The sequence below is a fragment of the Schistocerca serialis genome, chromosome 6 (genome assembly GCF_023864345.2).
Source record: "Schistocerca serialis cubense isolate TAMUIC-IGC-003099 chromosome 6, iqSchSeri2.2, whole genome shotgun sequence".
Taxonomy (NCBI): Eukaryota; Metazoa; Arthropoda; class Insecta; order Orthoptera; family Acrididae; genus Schistocerca; species Schistocerca serialis.
In genome coordinates, this window is record NC_064643.1 from 203,420,807 (window position 1) to 203,445,559 (window position 24,753).

Here is a 24,753-nt window from a genome sequence, read left to right on the forward strand (position 1 = left end):
ACGAACTGAGGTGCCAAAGAAACTGGTATAGGTATGCGTATTCAAGTACAGCGATATGTAAACAGGCATAACACGGCGCTGCGGTCGGCAACGCTCTGGCGCAGTTGTTACATCGGTTACTACTGCTACAATGGCAGGCTATCAAGATGTAAATGAATTTGAACGTGGTGTTACAGTCGGCGCTCGAGTGATACGGCGCAACATCTCCGAGGGGGCGATGAAGTGGGAATTTTCCCGTACGACTATTTCACGAGTGTACCGTGAATATGAGGAATCCGGTAACGTCAAATCTCCGACATCGCCCCGGCCGGAAAAAGATCCTGCAAGAACGGGACCAACGACAACTGAACAGAATCGTTCAATGTGACGGAACTAAAATAATATTATGCTTTTGGTACTCCGTTTTAAAAGGTTTTAACCCTTGCCGTATTTGTATGTCTTTCTCATACTAAACGTAGTTGTCAAAATAAATTAGTCAAACTTAAGCTATAGGTATTTTGCACTAGACATCCTGCAAAACCAAGGAAAAGCCGCAAGCGCCACCGTAGGTTGGATTCATTATCGCTGCCAGAGATTGCAACTCTGTGGACTAAATTCCCCTCGCAGGACATCTCCAAAATTCCGTCATTTGCTGTCCTTCATGATCTTACAGTTTTAATAACCCAAAGTGCATTTAGAGGACACCATACAAGCATTCGGTAAAACGTGTGTATTTATTTAACAAGAAGATACAGATGATAATACCTGACGTGGTAGTATCTGCTGAGGAGAGCTGGTGAAGTCTAGATGCCGGCGGTGTCTCAGACCCAGGCCCTCAGATAGCCGACATTGCTCTGGGCGGAGAGGCCGACTTCGCAGGAGGCGAGCCCCCACGAGACGATGCCCACCTGCGTGCCATTGTTGACCAGCGGGCCACCCGAGTCGCCGATGCACACGTCACGCGAGAACTCTCCAGAGCAGATCATGTGCTCCGTCACGGCATTCACAGCGACGAACACCTGGCGGCACGTCTCGCGGTCCACCACGTTGATGTCTACCGCCTGCAATGTACTGGACGGGCCGCTGCCGCTGTGCTGGTTGGTTGGTTGGTTTGGGGGATTAAGGGGACCAGACTGCCATGGTCATCGGTCCCTTTTTCCAAAGACAAAGAACACCCACAGAGAATAAAAACAAGGAACAGAAGATATCACAGACGATACAGAACAAGGGATACTGAGACAAAGACAAGACAAAACAAACTAAAACCACACAGAGTGTGACGGTGGTTGGCCGACCATAGACATAAAAAAGGAAAGGCCAGCCACTTAGAAACACATTAAAAAATCAGTGTAAAACCATAGGCCAAAGGCCAGAATCAACACAAAACAATAAAATACAACAGAAACACTCAGAGTAAATGATAAAATCCCCCTGCCCGAATAAAACGTAAAACTAAGTCAGCCATAGTGGAGTCGTCTGTTAAAAGGGCAGGGAGCGTAGCAGGCAGCGCAAATGTCTGCCTGACCACTGCTAAAAGGGGGCAGGCCAGCAAAATGTGGGCCACTGTGAAAGCTGCCCCACAGCGACATAGAGGAGGGTCCTCCCGGCGCAGTAAATAACTGTGTGTCAGCCGGGAGTGGCCAATGCGGAGCCGGCAAAGAACGACTGAGTCCCTGCGAGTGGCTCGCAGGGATGACCGCCACACAGCCGTCGTCTCCTTGACAGCACGGAGTTTATTGCGCATTGGCAGTTCGCGCCATTCATCGTCCCATAGCGCCAAGATTTTGCGGCGGAAGACTGCCCGCAAATCAGTCTCTGGGAGGCCAACGTCCAGAGATGGCTTACTGGTGGCCTCTTTCGCCAGGCGGTCAACATGTTCGTTACCCGGGATACCGACATGACCGGGGGTCCACACAAAGACCACAGAGCGGCCGCAACAGGCGAGAGTATGCAGAGACTCGTGGATAGCCATCACCAAACGAGAACGAGGGAAACACTGGTCGAGAGCTCGTAAACCGCTCAGGGAATCGCTACAGATAACGAAGGACTCACCTGAGCAGGAGCGGATATACTCTAGGGCACGAAAGATGGCGACCAGTTCAGCAGTGTAAACGCTGCAGCCATCCGGCAAGGAACGTTGTCCGGAAAGGTCCCCTAGAGTGAGCGCATATCCGACACGACCAGCAACCATCGAACCGTCAGTGTAAACAACACCAGAGCCCTGATACGTGGCCAGGATGGAATAAAAGCGGCGGCGGAAGGCCTCTTGAGGGACTGAGTCCTTAGGGCCCTGTGCCAAGTCGAGCCGAAGGCTAGGGCGACGAACACACCATGGGGGTGTATGCAAAGTAGCCCGGAAAGGAGGTGGAACAGTGAAACCCTGGAGCCCAGAGAGAAGCTCCTTGACGCGGACCGCTATTGTACAACCAGACCGGGGCCGACGTTCTGGCATACGGACGACCGACCGCGGGAACATGAGACGATAGTTTGGATGCCAGGGCGAGCTTAGAACATGGGCAGCATAAGCGGCCAGCAAACGTTGGCGTCGGAACCGCAGTGGAGGTACACCTGCCTCCACTAGTACGCTGTCCACAGGGCTGGTGCGGAAAGCACCAGTGGCAAGGCGTATCCCGCTGTGGAGAATCGGGTCCAGCACCCGTAACGCAGATGGGGATGCTGAGCCATAAGCCAGGCTCCCATAATCCAGACGGGACTGGATTAACGCCTGGTAGAGCCGCAACAGTGTAGAGCGGTCGGCGCCCCAGTGGGTGTTGCTCAAGCATCTCAGAGCGTTTAGATGCCGCCAACACGTCTGTTTCAGCTGCCGGATATGAGGCAGCCAAGTCAACCGGGCATCGAAAACCACCCCCAAAAACCTGTGGGTCTCCACCACAGCAAGGAGTTCGTCGGCAAGATAAAGCTGCGGCTCAGGATGGACTGTTCGGCACCGGCAGAAATGCATAACGCAGGTCTTGGCTGCCGAAAACTGAAACCCATGCGCTACAGCCCAAGACTGCGCCTTACGGATAGCGCCCTGTAGCTGACGTTCAACAGCTGCAATGCCAGTAGAGCTGTAATAAAGGCAGAAGTCGTCAGCATACAGGGAAGCGGAGACAGAATTTCCCACGGCCGCAGCAAGCCCGTTAATGGCTATTAAAAACAGACAGACACTTAAAACAGAGCCCTGTGGCACACCGTTCTCCTGGACGTGGGAGGAACTATACGAGGCCGCGACTTGCACGCGGAAGGTACGACACGACAGAAAATTGCGGATAAAAATCGGCAGAGGACCCCGAAGACCCCATCCATGAAGCGTAGAAAGAATGTGACGACGCCACGTCGTATCGTACGCCTTCCGCATGTCGAAAAAGACAGCGACCAGGTGCTGACGGCGGGAAAAGGCAGTACGGATGGCCGACTCCAGGCTCACCAGATTGTCGGCGGCGGAGCGGCCTTTACGGAACCCACCCTGAGATGGAGCCAGAAGGCCCCGAGACTCCAGTACCCAATGCAAGCGCCGGCTCACCATCCGTTCAAGCAACTTGCAAAGAACGTTGGTGAGGCTAATGGGACGGTAGCTGTCCACCTCCAGAGGGTTCTTTCCCGGTTTCAAAACGGGGATGACAATGCCTTCCCGCCATTGCGACGGAAACTCCCCCTCGACCCAAAGACGGTTGTAAAGATCGAGAAGGCGCCGCTGGCAGTCCACTGAAAGGTGTTTCAGCATCTGACAGTGGATGCCATCTGGCCCAGGAGCGGTATCAGGGCAAGCAGCGAGGGCACTGCGAAATTCCCACTCACTAAATGGAGCATTGTAAGATTCTGGGTGGTTGGTGTGAAACGAAAGGCTCCGACGTTCCATCCGCTCTTTAATGAAGCGGAAGGGCTGGGGGTAATTCGCAGAAGCGGAACTCATAGCAAAATGCTCTGCTAAGCGATTTGCAATGACGTCGGAGTCAGTACAAACTGCTCCATTCAGTGAGAGCGCAGGGACGCTGGCAGGTGGCCGATAGCCGTAGACGCGTCGAATCTTGGCCCAGACCTGCGAGGGAGTGACATGGAGGCCAATGGTGGACACATACCGCTCCCAGCACTCCTTCTTGCCTTGGCGGATAAGGAGGCGGGCCCGCGCACGCAGCCGTTTGAAGGCGATAAGGTGGTCGAGGGAGGGGTGTCGCTTGTGACGCTGGAGCGCCCGCCGGCGATCTTTAACCGCTTCAGCGATCTCAGGCGACCACCAAGGCACAGCCTTCCGCCGAGGGGACCCACAGGAATGGGGAATGGCAGATTCGGCGGCAGTAACGATGCCGGTGGTGACCGATTGAACCACCGCATCAATGTCATCGGTAGAGAGAGGCTCAAAAGCGGCAGTGGAGGAGAACAAGTCCCAGTCAGCCTTATTCATAGCCCATCTGCTAGGGCGCCCAGAAGAGTGGCGCTGTGGTAGTGACAAAGAGATCGGAAAATGGTCACTACCACACAGGTCGTCATGCACACTCCATTGGACAGACGGTAAGAGGCTATGGCTACAGATTGAAAGGTCAATGGCGGAGTAGGTGCCATGCGCCACACTGAAGTGTGTGAAGGCACCATCATTTAACAGCGAGAGATCGAGCTGCGACAATAAATGCTCAACGACGGCGCCTCGACCTGTTGCCACTGACCCACCCCACAGAGGGTTATGAGCGTTGAAGTCGCCCAATAGCAAGAAAGGTGGCGGCAATTGGGCGACCAGTGCAGCCAGGACATGCTGCGAGACATCACCATCCGGTGGAATGTAAAGACTGCAGACGGTAACAGCCTGTGGCGTCCACACGCGTACAGCGACAGCCTCTAAAGGCGTCTGGAGAGGGACAGACTCGCTGTGCAGAGTGTGAAGGACATATATGCAGACGCCACCAGACACCCTTTCATAAGCTGCTCGGTTCTTGTAATAACCCCGATAGCCACGGAGGGCGGGGGTTCGCATCGCTGGAAACCAAGTTTCCTGGAGAGCAATGCAGAAGAAAGGGCGAAGGCTGAGAAGTTGGCGGAGCTCAGCTAAATGGTGGAAAAAACCGCCGCAGTTCCACTGGAGGATGGTATTGTCCATGGCTGAGAAAGGCGTGAAAGGACTGGGAAGGCAATTTACGCCGCTTGTTCACTCACTGCCACCGATTCAGTACCCGTACGAGAGGCATCCATGGCGTCTGAGGGACCAGCGAGATCCTCAGCGGACGCTAGAATCTCGACTTCATCCTCAGACGCAGAGCGCGAAAGGTGCGGTGGGGTTGGTGCCACCGCAAGTTCTTTAGCCTTAGAGGTCTTTCTCTTGGACTTCTCTCGCTGAACCTTGGGTTTCACCGGCTGGGAAGGCTTCACCGATTCAGTCTCCGGGACAGAGGAGGATCATGAAGCCCTACACCCGGCTGCTGGTGAGGACTTATGCCACTGGTGGCCGTCATCCTTCCCGCTGGTGGAACCCTGGGAAGGGAGGGTCCCAAGGGAACTCTTACGGGCGAGAGTAGCCAAAGAAGGTAGACGCTTCTCCGGCTGAGAAGCGGGGACGGACGTCCCCGACGGGTGGGAGGAGGGTGCTCCTGAGGTAGGTGGTGCAGGAGCAACCGGTTGGGGAGAGCCCCCCACGGGCAAGGGGGCAGAAGGAGTCGTACTGCTTATCGAGCTGGCTGGAAGTCTCGAAACTGATGGAGCTAGCACAGTTGTTGTAGCAGCTGCGTACGAAGATGTCATTCTCACAGGATGGAGTCTGTCATATTTCCGTTTGGCCTCAGTATAGGTCAGCCGGTCCAGGGTCTTATATTCCATGATTTTGCGCTCTTTCTGAAAGACTTTGCAGTCAGGCGAGCAAGGTGAATGGTGCTCCCCGCAGTTGACGCAGATGGGAGGCGGGGCACATGGAGTATCGGGATGAGACGGGCGTCCGCAATCTCGACATGTGAGGCTGGAAGTGCAGCGGGAAGACATATGGCCGAACTTCCAGCACTTGAAGCACCGCATCGGGGGAGGGATATAGGGCTTGACGTCACATCGGTAGACCATCACCTTGACCTTTTCCGGTAACGTATCACCCTCGAAGGCCAAGATGAAGGCACCGGTAGCAACCTGATTGTCCCTCGGACCCCGATGAACGCGCCGGACGAAATGAACACCTCTACGTTCTAAGTTGGCGCGCAGCTCGTCATCAGACTGCAAAAGGAGATCCCTATGGAAAATAACACCCTGGACCATATTTAAACTCTTATGTGGTGTAATAGAAACGTTAACATCCCCCAACTTGTCACAAGCAAGTAACCTGCGGGACTGGGCGGAGGATGCCGTTTGTATCAGTACTGACCCAGAGCGCATTTTAGACAAGCCCTCCACCTCCCCAAACTTGTCCTCTAAATGCTCGACGAAGAACTGAGGCTTTGTGGAGAGAAAAGACTCCCCATCAGCTCGCGTGCATACTAAGAATCGGGGCGAATAACTGTTAACTCCATCCTGCGACTTACGCTCTTCCCACGGCGTGGCCAGGGAAGGGAACGTTTTCGGATCGTACTTCTGAGCATTAAATTGAGCCCGAGAACGCTTAGAGACTGCTGGCGGCTGGCCGCCAGCGAGAGATGATGTACCACGCTTCATTGCGGGTCATCCGCCCTGATGCCACCTACTCCGACCAAGGGCCCTCCCCACGGGCGCCACCCAGCCACAGCAATAGCCACCTGGCAGGATGGCCATTGCCGGGAGTCCTGATGCCCCAGGGAGATGGGCATCTACTCCTTGGCATACGTGGGGAGTGAACGGCGCAGGCATCAGTAGAGCGATCCCTGTGTTGTCAGGGGGCTACAACCAAGAGGGTACATGGCGGCCCCACCACAACGGACTGGCTACCGTGCTGGATGTTAGGTGACATGTGGTCCATGGGCGTCGTCAGTGCAGAAAATGGCCCTGCACAGTGCTTGGCAGAAAGTGCACGCAGGGGCGCATCGATGCCCAAGAGATGGAGAGCGGGCAAGACTGCAATGCAACGACGAATAAGATGGCGAAAGTTCTCAACACAACACGGACACAATGCACCAAGTAAGGCGCCCTTCCCCAATCGGCTCGCTCTTCGGAAAAATTTTGAGATATGGAGGTCAAACCCGACAGGGGACCATCACATAAGGCCGAAACGTTTGAGACTCCTTTTAGTCGCCTCTTACGACAGGCAGGAATACCACGGGCCTATTCTAACCCCCGAACCCGCAGGGGGGGGCAACGCTGTGCTGGTAACCCCAGCCACTGACCGTCACAGGCAGCCCACTCGGAGGGTCGTAGCCCTCAGCTGGAAGTCCCACTAACTGTACATTGGGACCCAGCGTGAAGGATCCGTTGACCTGTGAATCGAGCACGAACAGTGTAACCGACAGCCATTTGCCATTTTTGTGCTGTCTAATCTTCTTAAGTCGACATGACAGACACTACTCGTGATGAAGCAGCTGTGACACACGCGTGAACATTTGCGGTGAAAGGATTGGAAAGGCAACGGGATAGCAAAGAGATGGGAAGGAAATACTGACTTCCAGCCTCACAGGCACTGCCGCAATGCAGAGTCGATAGTTGAAAATCGGTGACGCACCGGGACTCAAATTCGGATGCTCCGCTTCTATAGAACGGTTGCTCTAACCACCTTGGCCATCCCAAAATACTTTCCGTCAGACCCCAATTACCAACCTCTCGCTCGCTACACCATAACGATCTTCGACCGATTCCCGTAGAAGTTCTGACGTTGGTTGTGTATCTGTACTGAAACTTTTTCATAAAACAGCCTCCGCTCCCATAGAAACGTTGATGTAGCTGGCGTCTGTTCTGTCGCATTAAGTTCATGTACAGCGGTTCGACAAAAACGTGGAAACACAGCGAGAAGTGCATCCTTAAACATAAATACAGATTCTAGGCATACCTGTATTTGTTATTGTTGACCAACAACGACACCAGTTCAAACATCTTCAATACGTTCTACGGCGAACGTTACATGCGGAAAACTCATACCCGTTCCACTTACATCGAGTCCACAATCTTCGCACTGGTGACAGTGCCACACGGCTTGATTGTCGTCACTGGTTAAATTACATTTGTCCTCTTTCTTCCATTAATACTGTTCACTGATGAAGCCACGTTTACACGGCATCGAATCAACAATACACGTAATAATCATCGATAGACACAGGAAAATCCACACGATACAGCAGGATCTAATTTCCACGTTTCTTTTCCGATCAGTGTTTGGTGTAGCATGATCGGTAACATATTGGTAGAACCTGTCATTTCAGAAGAACGAATGGTGCGACTAATTTACTTGAATTTTTGAAGATTCGTTTGTTAAATACACTGAGGACTCTCTTGTGGCCACGCGAACCGCAGTGTACTTTCAACATGACGGTGCCCTTCTACATTTTCGCAGACATGTGGTGGAACATCTAAATGGTTCAAATGGCTCTATGCACTATGGGACTTAATATCTGAGGTCATCAGTCCCCTCGACTTAGAACTACTTAAACCTAACTAACATAAGGATATCTCACACATCCACGCCCGACGCAGGATTCGAACCTGCGACCGTAGCAGCAGCGTGGTTCCGGACTGAAGGGCCTAGAACCGCTCGGCCACAGCGGCCGGCAGGTGACGCAACTCAACAGCATTTAACCTAATTGCTGGTTTGCGCGTTGCGGTACAATCAACTGGCCGCCAAGATCTCCAGACCTAACACCATCAGACTTTTGTCTGTGTGCTGGACCACGTTTTCTGGCGTATTATAGTATTTGAGAGTTGTAGCATCGCGTTTTAGTACCTGAATAGTGTAAATTCGCGTAGTCGTTTGTCTTCTGCTTTTGTTTTGAACGGCCAGTGTCGGTTGGTCACAGTCAGTGTGCTCCCTGCCGCCGTTGGATAAGCAGCTGCAGCAGCAATTCGTATACTCCTAGCTCACTCATTTGGTACATAGTTTAATTCTTAATTTCTTTGCGTGTTTTTGGTACTTGCATTGTTTAATTCATAAATTTCGGGCGTATTATAGTATTTGAGAGTTGTAGCATCGCGTTTTAGTACCTGAATAGTGTAAAATCGCGTAGTCTCCTTCCGCCGCCGAGCAGTGTGTCAGCAGTGCGCAAGTAGCAGCATTACTGCATTTACTAGGCAATCTTTTATTAATAACCGTCTAAATTTTGTGTCGATTTTTGCGCTCTCTGTAGATTAGTTCAGACGTTCTTTGCACAACAGTTTTTAGCATGGATAGGGACTGCAACTGCTGTGTTCGGATGCAGGCTGAGTTGGCATCCCTTCGCTCCCAGCTTCAGGCAGTGTTGGCTTCGGTCACACAGCTTGAGGCTGTTGCCAATGGGCATCACTGTGGGGGTCCGGATGGGGGATTTGTCGGGGACGGCCAGCTCGTCCCACGCATCCCCCGATCGGACTACGACTGTAGTTGCCCGGGATACTGCCCGCATTGAGGCTGATCCCTCACCTGTGGTAGAGTGGGAGGTCGTCTCAAGGTGTGGCAGGGGGCGAAAGACATTCCGGAGGGCTGAACGGAAGGCCTCTCCAGTTTGTCTGACGAACCGGTTTCAGGCTCTGTCTCAGGCTGATACTGATCTTCGGCCTGACATGGCTGCTTGTCCTGTTCCAGAGGTTGCCCCTCAGTCTGCAAGATCTGGGCGGTCGCAGAGGGTGGGCTTACTGGTAGTTGGGAGCTCCAACGTCAGGCGCGTAATGGGGTCCCTTAGGGATATGGCAGCAAGAGAGGGGAAGAAAACCAATGTGCACTCCGTGTGCATACCGGGGGGAGTCATTCCAGATGTGGAAAGGGTCCTTCCGGATGCCATGAAGGGTACAGGGTGCACCCATCTGCAGGTGGTCGCTCATGTCGGCACCAATGATGTGTGTCGCTATGGATCGGAGGAAATCCTCTCTGGCTTCCGGCGGCTATCTGATTTGGTGAAGAATGCCAGTCTCGCTAGCGGGATGAAGCAGAGCTCACCATCTGCAGCATCGTCGACAGGACTGACTGCGGACCTTTGGTACAGAGCCGAGTGGAGGGTCTGAATCAGAGGCTGAGACGGTTCTGCGACCGTGTGGGCTGCAGATTCCTCGACTTGCGCCATAGGGTGGTGGGGTTTCGGGTTCCGCTGAATAGGTCAGGAGTCCACTACACGCAACAAGCGGCTACACGGGTAGCAGGGGTTGTGTGGCGTGGGCTGGGCGGTTTTTTGGGTTAGATGGCCTTGGGCAAGTACAGAAAGGGCAACAGCCTCAACGGGTGTGGGGCAAAGTCAGGACATGCGGGGACCAAGCAGCAATCGGTATTGTAATTATAAACTGTCGAAGCTGCGTTGGTAAAGTACCGGAACTTCAAGCGCTGATAGAAAGCACCGAAGCTGAAATCGTTATAGGTACAGAAAGCTGGCTGAAGCCAGAGATAAATTCGGCCGAAATTTTTACAAAGCTACAGACGGTGTTTCGAAAGGATAGATTGCATGCAACCGGTGGTGGAGTGTTCGTTGCTGTTAGTAGTAGTTTATCCTGTAGTGAAGTAAAAGTGGATAGTTCCTGTGAATTATTATGGGTGGAGGTTACACTCAACAACCGAGCTAGGTTAATAATTGGCTGCTTTTACCGACCTCCCGACTCAGCGGCATTAGTGGCAGAACAACTGAGAGAAAATTTGGAATACATTTCACATAAATTTTCTCAGCATGTTATAGTCTTAGGTGGAGATTTCAATTTACCAGATATACACTGGGACACTCAGCTGTTTAGGACGGGTGGTAGGGACAGAGCATCGAGTGACATTATACTGAGTGCACTATCCGAAAATTACCTCGAGCAATTAAACAGAGAACCGACTCGTGGAGATAACATCTTGGACCTACTGATAACAAACAGACCCGAACTTTTCGACTCTGTATGTGCAGAACAGGGAATCAGTGATCATAAGGCCGTTGCAGCATCCCTGAATATGGAAGTTAATAGGAATATAAAAAAAGGGAGGAAGGTTTATCTGTTTAGCAAGAGTAATAGAAGGCAGATTTCAGACTACCTAACAGATCAAAACGAAAATTTCTGTTCCGACACTGACAATGTTGAGTGTTTATGGAAAAAGTTCAAGGCAATCGTAAAATGCGTTTTAGACAGGTACGTGCCGAGTAAAACTGTGAGGGACGGGAAAAACCCACCGTAGTACAACAACAAAGTTAGGAAACTACTGCGAAAGCAAAGAGAGCTTCACTGGAAGTTTAAACGCAGTCAAAACCTCTCAGACAAACAGAAGCTAAACGATGTCAAAGTTAGCGTAAGGAGGGCTATGCGTGAAGCGTTCAGTGAATTCGAAAGTAAAATTCTATGTACCGACTTGACAGAAAATCCTAGGAAGTTCCGGTCTTCCGTTAAATCAGTAAGTGGCTCGAAACAGCATATCCAGACACTCCGGGATGATGATGGCATTGAAACAGAGGATGACACCCGTAAAGCTGAAATACTAAATACCTTTTTCCAAAGCTGTTTCACAGAGGAAGACCGCACTGCAGATCCTTCTCTAAATCCTCGCACAAACGAAAAAAATGGCTGACATCGAAATAAGTGTCCAAGGAATAGAAAAGCAACTGGAATCACTCAACAGAGGAAAGTCCACTGGACCTGACGGGATACCAATTCGATTCTACACAGAGTACGCGAAAGAACTTGCCCCCCTTCTAACAGCTGTGTACCGCAAGTCTCTAGAGGAACGGAAGGTTCCAAATGATTGGAAAAGAGCACAGGTAGTCCCAGTCTTCAAGAAGGGTCGTCGAGCAGATGTGCAAAACTATAGACCTATATCTCTGACGTCGATCTGTTGTAGAATTTTAGAACATGTTTTTTGCTCGAGTATCATGTCGTTTTTGGAAACCCAGAATCTACTATGTAGGAATCAACATGGATTCCGGAAACAGCGATCGTGTGAGACCCAACTCGCTTTATTTGTTCATGAGACCCAGAAAATATTAGATACAGGCTCCCAGGTAGATGCTATTTTTCTTGACTTCCTGAAGGCGTTCGATACAGTTCCGCACTGTCGCCTGATAAACAAAGTAAGAGCCTACGGAATATCAGACCAGCTGTGTGGCTGGATTGAAGAGTTTTTAGCAAACAGAACACAGCATGTTGTTATCAATGGAGAGACGTCTACAGACGTTAAAGTAACCTCTGGCGTGCCACAGGGGAGTGTTATGGGACCATTGCTTTTCACAATATATATAAATGACCTAGTAGATAGTGTCGGAAGTTCCATGCGGCTTTTCGCGGATGATGCTGTAGTATACAGAGAAGTTGCAGCATTAGAAAATTGTAGCGAAATGCAGGAAGATGTGCAGCGGATAGGCACTTGGTGCAGGGAGTGGCAACTGACCCTTAACATAGACAAATATAATGTATTGCGAATACATAGAAAGAAGGATCCTTTATTGTATGATTATATGACAGCGGAACAAACACTGGTAGCAGTTACTTCTGTAAAATATCTGGGAGTATGCGTGCGGAACGATTTGAAGTGGAATGATCATATAAAATTAATTGTTGGTAAGACGGGTACCAGGTTGAGATTCATTGGGAGAGTCCTTAGAAAATGTAGTCCATCAACAAAGGAGGTGGCTTACAAAACACTCGTTCGACCTATACTTGAGTATTGCTCATTAGTGTGGGATCCGTACCAGATCGGGTTGACGGAGGAGATAGAGAAGATCCAACGAAGAGCGGCGCGTTTCGTCACAGGGTTATTTGGTAACCGTGATAACGTTACGGAGATGTTTAACAAACTCAAGTGGCAGACTCTGCAAGAGAGGCGCTCTGCATCGCGGTGTAGCTTGCTCGCCAGGTTTCAAGAGGGTGCGTTTCTGGATGAGGTATCGAATATATTGGTTCCCCCTACTTACACCTCCCGAGGAGGTCACGAATGTAAAATTAGAGAGATTAGAGTGCGCACGGAGGCTTTCAGACAGTCGTTCTTCCCGCGAACCATACGCGACTGGAACAAGAAAGGGAGGTAATGACAGTGGCACGTAAAGTGCCCTCCGCCACACACCGTTGGGTGGCTTGTGGAGTATAAATGTAGATGTAGATGTAAAAAACGAAAGGTAAATACCTATAATCACAAGTGCACCGAAGTTGGCAGTGGGATATTCCAGAGAAGGAGAAGCATGTGTTCAAATTCCCGTGGATAACGAGGTCATTAGAGACGGAGTGCAAGCTCGGAATAGGGAAGGATGGGGAGCGAAATCGGCTGTGCCCTCTCAAAGAAACCAACCCGGCATTTACCTATCACACAAAACCTAAATTTGAACGGCCGGAAGTGGGTGTAAACCGTCGTCCTTCCGAACGTGAGTCCAGTGTACTAACCACTTCGTGACCTCACTGGGTGGGATATTCCAATATTTACTGTGAACTGTACAATAGCTGTGATGTGAAGTTATACTTTGTGAAACCCATATTGTAACGTATACTAACTGTTGTAAATGAGTAAACTTGACATTTCAAAAGACTAATAACAGTGTATATTATATGTGTTCAATGTAGGGAACCACTCGGAATGGGGAAAAATGTTGTTTTTTTTTTTTTTGCTTTAAGCGATCGTTCCCTTCACATCCCAGTTTACTGACCACTCTTCGACTCGTCGTAGGACACCAAGGATTGGCATAAAGGGAGGCAAATTCTCACCTTTCAGTAGTCTGGGTTGTCGTTATGCCATTATTCGCAAATAGCCATACATCTAATGAAAGTGTATATGCGTTTGCATGTGTGCATGTATGACCCACATATCCGCCTAAACCACTCTACCAAATTCAACTGAACTTTGTTTACGTAGCACCTAGAGCCACTGTGGGGTAAGAACCGTGTCCATCTCAAAGGGGAAGCAGTGGGGGTGGAAAAGTGTCTTACCTCATGAAGCGAAAAGAGGCAGACTACATTCATACTGCGTTTGAGAATGCGAGCACTTAGTGACTTGCAGCGAAGTTTACACTTACCCTCAAACCTTTGAGGCGTTTACTCGCTGACACTCCGCACAAAAGGAGAAACGTTTATCGACTACTACCTTTTTACTGTTCGTCACCACGCGGTGTAGCCGCGTAGTTTGAAGCGCCTCGCCGCGGTTCGCACGGCTCCCCCTGTCGGTGGTTTGAGTCCTCCCTCAGGCATGGATGTGGGTGTTGTCCTTAGCGTAAGCTAGATTAAGTAGTGCGTAAAGCCTAGGGACCGATGATGGTTCAAATGGCTCTGAGCACTATGGGAGCTCATCAGTCCCCTAGAACTTAGAACTACTTAAACTTAACTAACATATGGACATCACACACATCCATGCCCGAGGCAGGATTCGAACCTGCGACCACTGCGGTCGCGCGGTTCCAGACTGTAGCGCCTAGAACCGCTCGGCCATAGGGACCGATGTCCTTAGCAGTTTGGTCCAATAGGAACATACCACAAATTTGCAAATTCCGACTGTTCGTCGCCTCAGGTAGGACGTTATAACTTCTTCTCAACAACTTGTATTCGGAATAATTTTTCAGACAGTATTTAGGTAAGTCGTGGAACGTATCTCCAAAAACATATCCTTCGAAGGCTCATAGTTCCGGAGGTGTGAAGCTAAAAATATTGAGCAGCGTGAAAAAGAAACTGCAGTGCGATATTCGCTAGAGATACTGCTGAAACATGTGCACTGATATGAGTGAAATATGTTACATAAACGTACGTGTGATATATACAGTTGTTCTTACTAACGTTAAAAACATCCGAAGCGACGTAGATGACTGAAAAAGAAGTAACACATGAGGTCGCAGATGTCGGGAAATACCCCACGATGACAAATGTTGAACATGTGACGTGACCAGATGTCCTACCTCACCGCACTTACAGTTTCTGAACCTATCGGCTTGTCGCACCTGATCATCCCAAGCCATGCGGCTTTATGTCGGTGTGCCTCTCGGCCACGGTCGGAGGACCCCGCCCGTAGCGCCAAGTAGTACAGTTGGACGTCCTCGACGCAGTGGCCGGCGGTCAGCGCCCAGGAGGGGCCGATGAGCGACGCCCCGCACCGCTGGTCGCCGCCGAGCTCGAAGGCCAGCTGCCAGGGGTGGTCGGCGATGCTGGCCTCATGGCCGCCGACGATGCGCTCGTGGGCGCCGGTCCGATGCCGGACGGCGGACGGCCACGCCGCAGCCGCCGACAGCAGCAGCAGCCACAGACACGGGCTCAAGGTCACTGCGGCGGGGCGCGACATCCTGGGCTGTGCTGCACGCCTCCTGTCCCCGGCCCTCTTTATACTCCTGCTGGCCGAGAAAATAATGACACCACTCACAGCCTTATCTCCGTCCGGTACAGATCATAAGTGGCACTGCTCTGATATCACTCAGATTATCATGTTTCTTTACATCTCTCATATTTGATCACATCGTGAGGCACTAAAGCATAATTTTTTAAAGCACATTATGGCAAAGGAGAATTTTATTTAGAGTAAGACACTAAGTACACTACTGGCCATTAAAATTGCTACACCACGAAGATGACGTGCTACAGACGCGAAATTTAACCGACAGGAAGAGGATGCTGTTATATGCAGATGATTAGCTTTCAAGAGCATTCACACAAGGTTGGCGCCGGAGGCGACACCTACAACGTGCTGACATGAGGAAAGTTTCCAACCGAATTCTCATACTCAAACAGCAGTTGACCGGCGTTGCCTGGTGAAACGTCGTTGTGATGCCTCGTGCGGTTTATCGTATCGCGACATTGCTGCTCACGTTTGTCGAGATCCAATGACTGTTAATAGAATATGGAATCGGTGGGTTCAGGACGGTAATACGAAACGCCGTGCTGGACCCCAACGGCCTCGTATCACTAGCAGTCGAGATGACAGGCATCTTATCCGCATGGCTGTAACGGATCGTGCAGCCACGTCTCGATCCCTGAGTCAACAGATGCGGACGTTTGCAAGACAACAACCATCTGCACGAACAGTTCGACGACGTTTGCAGCAGCATGGACTATCAGCTCGGAGACCATGGCTGCTTTTACCCTTGACGCTGCATCACAGACAGGAGCGCCTGTGATGGTGTACTCAACGACGAACCTGGGTGCACGAATGGCAAAACGTCATTTTTTCGGATGAATCCATGTTCTGTTTACAGCATCATGATGGTTGCATCCGTGTTTGCCGACATCACGGTGGACGCACATTGGAAGCGTGTATTCCTCATTGCCATACTGGCGTATCACGCGGGGTGATGGTATGAGGTACCATTATTGCTTACAAGTCTCGGTCATCTCTTGTTCGCATTGACGGCACTTTGAACAGTGGACGTTGCATTTCAGATGTGTTCCGACCCGTGGCTCTACCCTTCATTCGATCCCTGCGAAACTCTACATTTCAGCAGGATAATGCACGACCGCATGTTGCAGGTCCTGTACTGGCCTTTCTGGATGCAGAAAATGTTCGAATGCTGACATGGCCAGCACATTCTCCAGATTTCTCACCAATTGAAAACGTCTGGTCAATGATGGTGGTGCAACTGGCTCGTCACAATACGCCAGTCACTACTCTTTATGAACTGTGGTATCGTGTTGAAGCTGCAAGGACAGCTGTACCTGAACACGCCATCCAAGCTCTGTTTGACCCAATGCCCAGGCGTATCAAGGCCCTTATTACTGCCAGAGGTAATTGTTGTGGGTACTGATTTCTCAGGTTCTATGCACCCAAATTGCGTGAAAATGTAATCACATGTCAGTTCTAGTATAATATATTTGTCCAATGAATACCCGTTTATCATCTGCATTACTTCTTGGTGTAGCAATTTTAATGTCCAGTAGTGTAGTAATAAACTGAAGTGACAAGCGTCACGGGATAGCGTATACAGATGGCGGTAGTACAGCGTACACAAGGTGTAAAGGGGCAGTGCATTGGTAGAGGTGCTATTTGTACTCAGGTGATTCATATCAAGAGGTATCCAACGGGATTCAATAGACTTTGAACACTGAATGGTAATTAGAGTTAGACACATTTCGAAACCGTTGGGGAATTCAATATTCGGAGATCCACAGAGTGTGTGCCAAGAATACCAAATTTAAGAAATTATCTCTCACTGTAGACAACGCAGTGGCCGGCAGCCTTCACTTAACGACCGAGAGCAACATCGTTTGCGTACAGTTGTCAGTGTTAACAGAGAAACAACACTGCGTGAATTAACGGCAGAAATCAATGTGGGGCGTACGACGAATGTAACTGGCATTAATGAGCGATGGCAACAGAGGGCCGAGCGCCTTCCCTAACAGCACGATATCACCTGCAGAGCCTCTTCTAGGCAGGAGACTTACAACGACTTGTTGAGTTCATGCCACGTCCGGATGCTACACTAGCCCGGCAAAAGGGAGGTCGGCCACGATATAGGAGGTATCCTATGACTCTTGTCACCTCCGTTTATAATCGTTTGGGTGGCCATCTTCCTCAATAGCTGCTGTATGAAATTTCTCTTCTTTTTCTTTTCTTTTAGGTCTACTAAGGTCCACAAGGCTCGTTTTGACGCTTTACGAGTGTCTTCTCTTTTTTCTTAGCCGGGAAACCTTTCTTTTTCTGCCTTTGGGCAGGCTTCCTCTCTGCACTGGAAATACCCCTTGCACATTGATGTGCAGTAATTTGGATCCGTTTCGTATAGTTCCTAATGGAATTTCAAGTTATTCGAAGGCTGGTTTCATTGTGGTGATCCATTTTCTCTTCGAGATTTTTTATCTGCCGTGGTGAAGATCTTATTCGTGAGAATGGTAGGATTGATGGTGTTAAGATGTCCATAGAGAGACAATCGCATTTTATGGCTGCTTGGAGATGGTACTACTCACTGTTGTGTGTTAGCCTTTTATCCTGTAGGTGCCATCCGTTTCTCTTACTGACCTTAGTATTTTCCTTAAGATTTTCTATCCCTTGAGCTCTAGTTTCCTGAGCGGAACATTCCTGTTCGTCAAGTGGCATTCAGAGGGGTACAGTACGGAGGGCCGTGCTACTGAGTCGTGATCTTTAACTTTAAGCTTATTTTAAAGCTACTTGGAGATGTAAATGCTCTTGTAGGAGTGATATACCGTCTCCAGCTTGGCATATCTGGTATCTGTTGCCGAATTCTCACTCTCATTTGACGAAGTCCACTGTCCTAAATAACTGACATGGGCTGGTGGCCAACAACTATTAGTCTACACAAAGAAAGCATCACCAAAAATTGCCGTAAACGGAAATATAGAAGCCAATTCGGAGACAGTAAGAACATGGAAACTCTTTGTAAGCAATATTCCTCATCTTTACACTACAAAGATTATCACAAGCCCCCAGGTTTCACTGTTATTTGGTAGATGTCAGACCCAAGGAACTGTACAAAACGTGTAACCCCCCCTCCCCCACCTCAAATAAAACTCCAGAATAACCGAAATTCATGAAAGCTGTGCATTATCACACTAAGAAACTGTACAGTGCGGAGTGGGGGGTCTGAATCAGAAGCCCAGACGGTTCTGCGACCTGCAGGCAGCAGATTCTTCGACTGCTGCCAAAGAGTGGTTGGGTTTGAGGTTCCGCTGAGTAGATAAGGTGTCCACTATACGCAGGAGGCTACACTGGTAGCAGGGGGCTGCGAAGAGTGCACTGGGCGGTTTTTTAGGTTAGAGTGTCTCGGGAAAACACAAAAAGGGCTTCAGTCACAAAAGGTGCAGGCTGAACACATGAAAAACGTAGATACAGGAACCATCGGTATAACAGTTGTAAATTGTCGTAGCTGTGTTGGCAAAGTACCAAAGCTCCAAGCGCTAAAGAAAGCACTGATGCTCAAATCGTTATAGGCACTGAACGCTGGCTAAAGCAGGAGATAAGTTCAGCCGAAATTTTTGCGAAGAGCCTAACGGTGTTCCGAAATGATAGGCTAAAACACGGTTGGTGATAGCGTGCTCGTTGCTGTTAGGAGTAGTTTATCTTGTCGCGAAACTGAAGTAGATAGTTCCTGGGTTAGTACTGGAAGAGGCCATTGTGGGCAACCCGAATAAAATTATAACTGGACCCTTTTACTGACCTCCCAATTCAGATGATACAATTGCTGAAAGTTTCAAAGAAAACTTGAGTTTGATTTCATAAGATTATAGTTAGTGGTGGCTTCAATTTACCATCGATATATTGGCAAAATACATGTTTAATTCTGGAGATACGCCTGAAACATCATCCGAAATTGTGCTAAATGCATTCTCTGAAAATTATTTCGAGCAGTAAGTTCATGACCCCACGAGTATAGTAAACGGTTGTGAAAACACACTTGACCACTTAGCATCAAATAATCCTCAGTTAATAACAAGCATTAAGACGGATACAGGGATTAGTGAACACAAGACTGAAGTAGACAGACTGAATATTTTAACCCCCAAATCCAAAAATAAACGAAAAATATACCTATTCAAAAAAGCAGATAAAAATTCACTTAACACCTTACTGGGAGACAGTCTCCACTCCTTCCAAATTAACAATATAAATGTAGATCAGATCTGGGTTGAATTCAAAGAAATAGTATCGGCAGCAATTGAGACATTTATACCAAATAAATTAACAAACGACGGAGCTAATCCTCCTTGGTACACAAAACGGGTCTGACCACTGCCAAATTTAAACCTGTCACAAACTCCCCAGGATTGGCGATCTTTTACAGAAGCTCGAAATTTAGCGCGGACTTCAGTGCGAGATGCTTGTACTAGTTTAAACAACGAAACTTTGTTTGGAAACTCAGCAGAAAATCCAAAGAGATTGTGATCGTATGTGAAGTATGCTATCGGCACGATAGCAATGGAGATACTATCGAAGACAGTGATGCCAAAGCAGAGTTACTAAACACAGCCTTCTGAAGTGCCTTCACAAAAGAGTACAAAGTAAATATTACAGAATTCGAATCAAAAGCAGCTGCCAACAGGAGTAACGTAGAAGTAAATATCCTCGGAGTAGTGAAGCAACTTAATAGCTTAGTCACTTAATAAAAGCAAGTCTTTTGGTCCAGACTGTATACCAATTCGGTTACTTTCAGAGTATGCTGACGCAATAGCTCAATACTAAACAATCATATACAAGCGTTCGCTAGACGAAAGGTTGGTGCCCAAAGACTGGAAAATTGTATAGGTCACACCAGTCTTCAGGAAAGGTAGTAGGAACAATCCACCAAATGACGCGCCCATATCATTAACGTCGATATGAAGTAGAATTTTGGAACATATATTGTGTTCGAACATTATGAATTACCTCGAAGAAAATGGCCTATTGACAGACAGTCAACATGAATTTAGAAAACATCGTTCTTCTCTTTACTCCCATGAAGTGCTGAGTGCTATCAACAAGGGATTTAATTGAAACTTCCTGGCAGATTAAAACTGTGTGCCCGACCGAGACTCGAACTCAGGGACCTTTGCCTTTCGCGGGCAAGTGCTCTACCAACTGAGCTACCGAAGCACGACTCACGCCCGGTACTCACAGCTTTACTTCTGCCAGTACCTTGGTAGAGCACTTGCCCGCGAAAGGCAAAGGTCCCTGAGTTCGAGTCTCGGTCGGGCACACAGTTTTAATCTGCCAGGAAGTTTCATATCAGCGCACACTCCGCTGCAGAGTGAAAATCTCATTCAGGGATTTAATTGATTCCGTATTACTTGATTTCCGGAAGGCTTTTTACACTGCAACTCACAAGCGGCTTGTAGTGAAATTTCGTGCTCATGGAATATCGTAGCAGCCATGTGACTGGATTCGTGATTTTCTGTCAGAAATGTCACAGTTCGTAGTAACTGACGGAAAGTCATCAAGTAAAACATAAGTGATTTCTGGCGTTCCCGAAGATAGTGTTATAGGACCTCTGCTGTTCCATATCTATATAAACGATTTAGGAGACAGTCTGAGCAGCCGTCTTAGGTCGTTTGCAGGTGATGCTGTCGTTTATCGTCTAGTAAAGTGATCAGAAGATCAAAACAAATTGTGTTGTTAGAAAATTGGAAATCGATCCTAAATAACGAAAAGTTGGAGGTCCTCCACGGGAGTGCTGAAATGAATCCGTCAAACTTCAGTTACACGATAAACCAATCAGATCTAAAAGCCGTGAATTTAACAGAATACCTAGGCATGACAATAACGAACAACTTAAATTGGAAAGAACAAACAGAAATTGTTGTAGGGAAGGCTAACCAAAGACTGCGTTTCATTGGCAGAACACTTAGAAAACGTAACAAATCTACTAAAGATACTACCTACACTATTCTCGTCAGTCCTCCTTTGGAGTACTACTGCGTGGTCTGGGATCTTTACCAGATAAGATTAACGGAGTACATCGAGAAAGCTCAAAGAAGGGCTGCACGTTCTGTATTATAGCGGATAGGAGAGAGAGTGTCGTTGACGTGATACAGGATTTGTGGTGGACATGATTAGAAGAAAGGCATTTGTCATTGCGGCGGAATCCTCTCATGAAATTCCAATCACCAACTTTCTCCTCCGAATGCGATAATATTTTGTTGACGCCGGGTTACATAGACAGAAACGATCATCATAATAAAGTAAGAGAAATCAGAGCTCGCACGGAATGATATAGGTGTTTATTTTTCCGCGCTCTGTTCGAGACTGGAATAATAGAGAATTATTGTGAAGGTGGTTCGATGAACTTAAGTGTGATTCACAGAGTATACATGTAGATGATAAGTATTCTGCGTAATGCCTGAGAAATAGGGGTGTGTCACCTATTGGTTAACCAGAGCTGCATGTCTTCGGGTATAGTAATGGCTGCAAATTCCCCTCGTTTTCAGTTGTGCACAGTACCAGCAAATCAAAATCATATTGGCTGATATTACTATGTCAGACCAGATAATCATCCAGGCCATTCCCTCTACAACTACTGAAAAGGCTGTTCCCTCTTCAGGTACAACATCTTTGTGTGGCCTCGCACATATACATCTCCGTGGTTGCATCCATGGTAAGTTGAGACGCTCAAGCTACTCCGACACATCAGCACCTGTGGTTCATGGGCCAGCTATCTTCCCTTAGCAGGTTTTCCTTGGTCTTTCTTTTCTTAGACCTAAGGGAAGCCTTTGACCTTATATGGCCTACTCGCTTCCAAAGAATTATACCTTCCAGACCCTCAGCCACACCCAGTAACAAGTTTTCCATGTATCCGCAGAATGGATACAAGCGTCCGTCCTTTCCCCACTACCATATCTCCATAGAGAAGCCGACATTTTCAAGCCACTTCTTTCAGTCCACCTCCTCTAGTGCGCAGACGACAGGGTAACCCTCGATTCGCTCATTGTCGTCCCACAAATTATTTCAACTCCATCTTAACCTTTGGTCCGTGACAACAATCCAGCCAAACACCTTCCATCTTATAAAATACTAAAATCCCAGCGAATAGCTTTATTATGCGAACTACCCTAGAAATCTTACTTAATGGCGATACAACAAGAAAGCGACAGAAACTTCTAACTTTGCAAATAATGGGACTACGTCCTTTAGCCATTATTCTCAACTCTATAAGCCCTTTCCTAGCCATTCTTGCACTTTTTAACTTTGCTTGGCTTTCTACTTCTTGGGCCGCGCAGGATTAGCCGAGCGGTCTAGGCGCTGCAGTCATGGACTGTGAGGCTGGTCCCGGCGGAGGTTGGAATCCTCCCTCGGGCATGGGTGTGTGTGTTTGTCCTTACGAAAATTTAGGTTAAGTAGTGCGTAAGCTTAGGCACTGATTACCTTAGCAGTTAAGTCCCATAAGATTTCACACACATTTGAACATTTTTCTACTTCTTGCCAATTTTATATTTCATGCTTCGAATTCATCATCTCCCGACATGATTCAATTACCAGCCAATTAAATACCAACCCCCACCTCACCCTCGCCTTGAACAATCTTAGAGTACGTCTGGAATTTCAATACATTCCAGAGGCTTACTTAGCAAAATCTCGTAGTGTCCACAGCGCTCACCTAACATGTAAGCTGACGCATCTCTACCAATAGATACCTGTCTGTCCTCGTCTCCCTATACTCCAAATCCTGTCTCAGTGGAATTTCCGCTTTCTAATCAGATATCTGTACAGAAAATTATCGTTTCTACCTTTTACGGGACTCGTTGCCAAATATCTGTGAGACTGTGTCATCTATCGCACTACATATCAAATTCATACATATAGCGTCCTTCACAAACGTCTCACATAACTGACACCAACCCGATGTTACATTTTATTACTTGCGATATCCTCGTATCACTTATCCACCGGTTTGACGAGCAACTACTCACCTACCTGCAGACATCGAATACAGATTATCAAGTCAGTCTGATATTTTACATACTTTAGTCCTCTACTTTTAACATGATTTAATAATTTGAAATGTCTTTTAAATTTTAATAATCATGTAAGGGGAAGAGGAAAAGAGTGCCAACACACACTCCTCCCCCTTGAGACAGGAAAGAAAAAAAATGGTTCAAATGGCTCTGAGCACTATGGGACTTAACATCTGAGGTCATCAGTCCCCTAGAACTTTGAACTACTTAAACCTAACTAACCTAAGGACATCACACACATCCATGCCGGAGGCAGGATTCAAACCTGCGACCATGGCGGCCACGCGATTACAGACTGAAGCGCTTATAACCGCTCGGCCACACCGGCCGGCACAGGAAGGAATGATTAGCAAATAAAGGAACTGATGTTATGTTTATCTCGCAGTATGGGTTGTAAACTCGTTTGTCTATCCTGCGTGTGTTTCCAAATAACGACAGTATTACCAACCAACGCAAACATCATCGATGCTTTGTGGGTTTCAGATGACATATCTCCTTGAGGATATATGCGGAAAATATGCCCCGTATCTGCCACAAGGTTTCATACATGGTTATTGTGGAAGACTGAACCATTTAGTAAGGTTTCCAAAGACAAAGGCAATAATACAGGGTTATTACAAATGATTGAAGCGATTTCACAGCTCTACAATAACTTTATTATTTGAGATATTTTCACAATGCTTTGCACACACATACAAAAACTCAAAAAGTTTTTTTTAGGCATTCAAAAATGTTCGATATGTGCCCCTTTAGTGATTCAGCAGACATCAAGCCGATAATCAAGTTCCTCCCACACTCGGCGCAGCATGTCCCCATCAATGAGTTCGAAAGCATCGTTGATGCGAGCTCGCAGTTCTGGCACGTTTCTTGGTAGAGGAGGTTTAAACACTGAATCTTTCACATAACCCCACAGAAAGAAATCGCAGGGGGTTAAGTCGGGAGAGCGTGGAGGCCATGACATGAATTGCTGATCATGATCTCCACCACGATCGATCCATCGGTTTTCCAATCTCCTGTTTAAGAAATGCCGAACATCATGATTGAAGTGCGGTGGAGCACCATCCTATGGTACGTTTAGCTCCCTGCTTGCTTTATTCGTCGACTTCCGCGGGCTACGCGTGAAACTTGCCCGCATGCGTTCAACCGTTTCTTCGCTCACTGCAGGCCGACCCGCTGATTTCCCCTTACAGAGGCATCCAGAAGCCTTAAACTGCGCATACCATCGCCGAATGGAGTTAGCAGTTGGTGGATCTTTGTTGAACTTCGTCCTGAAGTGTCGTTACACTGTTATGACTGACTGATGTGAGTGCATTTCAAGCATGACATACGCTTTCTCGGCTCCTGTCGCCATTTTGTCTCACTGCGCTCTCGAGCGCTCTGGCGGCAGAAACCTGAAGCGCGGCTTCAGCCGAACAAAACTTTATGCGTTTT

The 24,753-nt window shown here is 48.3% G+C and overlaps 1 protein-coding gene across 1 annotated transcript; it reads right to left on the reverse strand.

Moving 5' to 3' along the window:
* Positions 1–800: 800 nt before the first annotated feature.
* LOC126484749 (blarina toxin-like) lies at positions 801–15,238 on the reverse strand. The gene is made up of 3 exons (XM_050108344.1): positions 14,939–15,238; positions 7,245–7,334; positions 801–1,040 (listed from the first exon to the last, which is right to left on the reverse strand). The coding sequence occupies exons 1-3, from the start codon at positions 15,236–15,238 to the stop codon at positions 801–803; spliced, it is 630 nt and encodes a 209-aa protein (XP_049964301.1).
* Positions 15,239–24,753: the final 9,515 nt, after the last annotated feature.

Coding starts and splice junctions, on each gene's coding strand:
- LOC126484749 (XM_050108344.1), bottom strand. CDS start 15,238: ATGTCGCGCCCCGCCGCAGTGACCTTGAGCCCGTGTCTGTGGCTGCTG. Junction 7,335..14,938: donor CCTCCGACCGTGGCCGAGAG/GCACACCGACAT, acceptor CTCGATTCACAG/GTCAACGGATCCTTCACGCT. Junction 1,041..7,244: donor CGAGTGGGCTGCCTGTGACG/GTCAGTGGCTGG, acceptor AGTACATTGCAG/GCGGTAGACATCAACGTGGT.